This window comes from Phragmites australis, chromosome 18, assembly GCF_958298935.1.
Source record: "Phragmites australis chromosome 18, lpPhrAust1.1, whole genome shotgun sequence".
Classification (NCBI taxonomy): Eukaryota; Viridiplantae; Streptophyta; class Magnoliopsida; order Poales; family Poaceae; genus Phragmites; species Phragmites australis.
In genome coordinates, this window is record NC_084938.1 from 14,644,329 (window position 1) to 14,646,108 (window position 1,780).

At 48.3% G+C, this 1,780-nt stretch overlaps 1 protein-coding gene across 1 annotated transcript; it reads right to left on the reverse strand.

The window, feature by feature from the left end:
* Window positions 1–416: 416 nt before the first annotated feature.
* LOC133898559 (BTB/POZ and MATH domain-containing protein 4-like) lies at window positions 417–1,061 on the reverse strand. The gene has a single exon (XM_062339267.1). The coding sequence runs from the start codon at window positions 1,059–1,061 to the stop codon at window positions 417–419; it is 645 nt and encodes a 214-aa protein (XP_062195251.1).
* Between the last annotated feature and the right edge of the window lie 719 nt (window positions 1,062–1,780).

Here is a 1,780-nt window from a genome sequence, read left to right on the forward strand (position 1 = left end):
GAGGTTAGGCATGCATGCAAGTACCAACCATATATATGAAAACAATCTACTCATACTACAAAAACAACTACTACTGACATTCGTTTTTCTAGTGTTTATCGACTGTGCTTGCACGCCTACACGTTACACATTTTTCAGTCATTAACTCTTACTTATTTCACGGAATTGAGCTGCAGTCGTGGTAACTACATACATTGCTTGTTTCAATTTTCCTCCATATCGCAAACGAAGGCCGTTGCAAAGCTTATCTTGGACAATACTACCACTTTATTTATTCATCAAGAAAATCACAATGTATCGATATATATAGCACCCTGATGCCACATAAAATCCGTAAAATATTTAGTAGTGAAATACTCTAAATAATAATTATTCAAGGACGAAATACGATCGATAGCTACGAGGGCTAGATCCATTCAAACTTGGAAACACCTCAAGAAAAACTTGACGAACGCCTCCCTGAGCCATAAGGCGTCCCTCTGGTGATGATGACGCTTGCACAGGTCGTCCTTGCAGTCGCAGACGATGTTCAGCCTCTCCAGGTCGCCCGCCTGGGCAGCCTGCTCTTGCACGTCGACGGACTTGTTGAGGACGGCGAGGTCGCACCGGACGGCGAAGCAGCCGTCCTTGAGGAACTCCGATTTCTCGAGGTCCTCCCGTTTGATGAACAATGGGAATCCCCAGACCTTATTGCCCATGTTGAAGGTGCTCGTGTAGGTCTTGCTGTACGGCTGGCACGCCGCCGGCTTGCCTTTGCCGCGGTGGCGTACCAAAGAGAGCTGGACTTCGGCCAGGACATCGTCGTTCCCGGCGTCGTCGGTGAGGTCTTCGAGCTTGAGGAAGAGGGAGACGTAGCCGGCGTTCTCCTTCTTGTTCCCGTCTGGGAAGAACTGGATCCTCCAGGTGTGGCCCGCAACCTCGAAGGCGCAGGACTCGAGGCCCTTGCCGTTGCCGTGCATGGTCTTGATCCGCTTGTAGCCCTCGATCTTGAACATGTAGCACTTGGTGGCGGCCGCCGTGGCGACGGCGGTGCACACGGAGACCCCCGTCGCCGTCGACATGGCTGCTGGCCGGATGATCGGGGGCGAAGGGAACGTGGAGTGCGGCGATCAGGCGATGGACGAGTCTCAGCGAGGAAGTCAGGTAGGATTTATATGGATATAATACATGCTGTTACGAATCAGTAAGGTCGACGTACGGTTGCATGCAATCGCAACGGACGCCGGGTTACGCACGATCTTATCGCTGATCGAAACAGCTTGAATCTGGTAACCTCCTAGGTAGTTGAGATCGATTTTGTCACGGTCGACTCCGACCTAGTCACACGATGCAGGCTGGGGCAGCAGGCAAGAGCACAAGAGGACTAACATGGGCTCAGCACAGTCAATGTGCCATGCAGCAGAGAGGAGGCCCCCTGGTCGAGGTTATTCACTTGCTCTCGAGAACTCGTTAGTGGAAATCGGGATGGTAAAAGGGATCAAGTCAATTGATATCATCTGCTAGTCTCCTAGTATTTTTTTCTTCTAAAATCCAAGATGTTTTTTTTTTGCGAAGGAAAATCTAAGATGTTTTGTTATTTTTTCATAACTCTGATTTCATAGTTCATACTTCTCTTTTTGAAAAAAAAAATAATCGCCGTTCATATGATTTGCGCATACATCTTGGTTATAAATTCTATCAACACGCTACTAGCGGGGAAACAAAAATCTTGGCAAGAGTTTTGCCTAATCATTTCCTTTTTGACAGGGCTAATTTAGGCACAAACTAAACAAAACGAAAG

Coding starts and splice junctions, on each gene's coding strand:
- LOC133898559 (XM_062339267.1), bottom strand. CDS start 1,061: ATGTCGACGGCGACGGGGGTCTCCGTGTGCACCGCCGTCGCCACGGCG.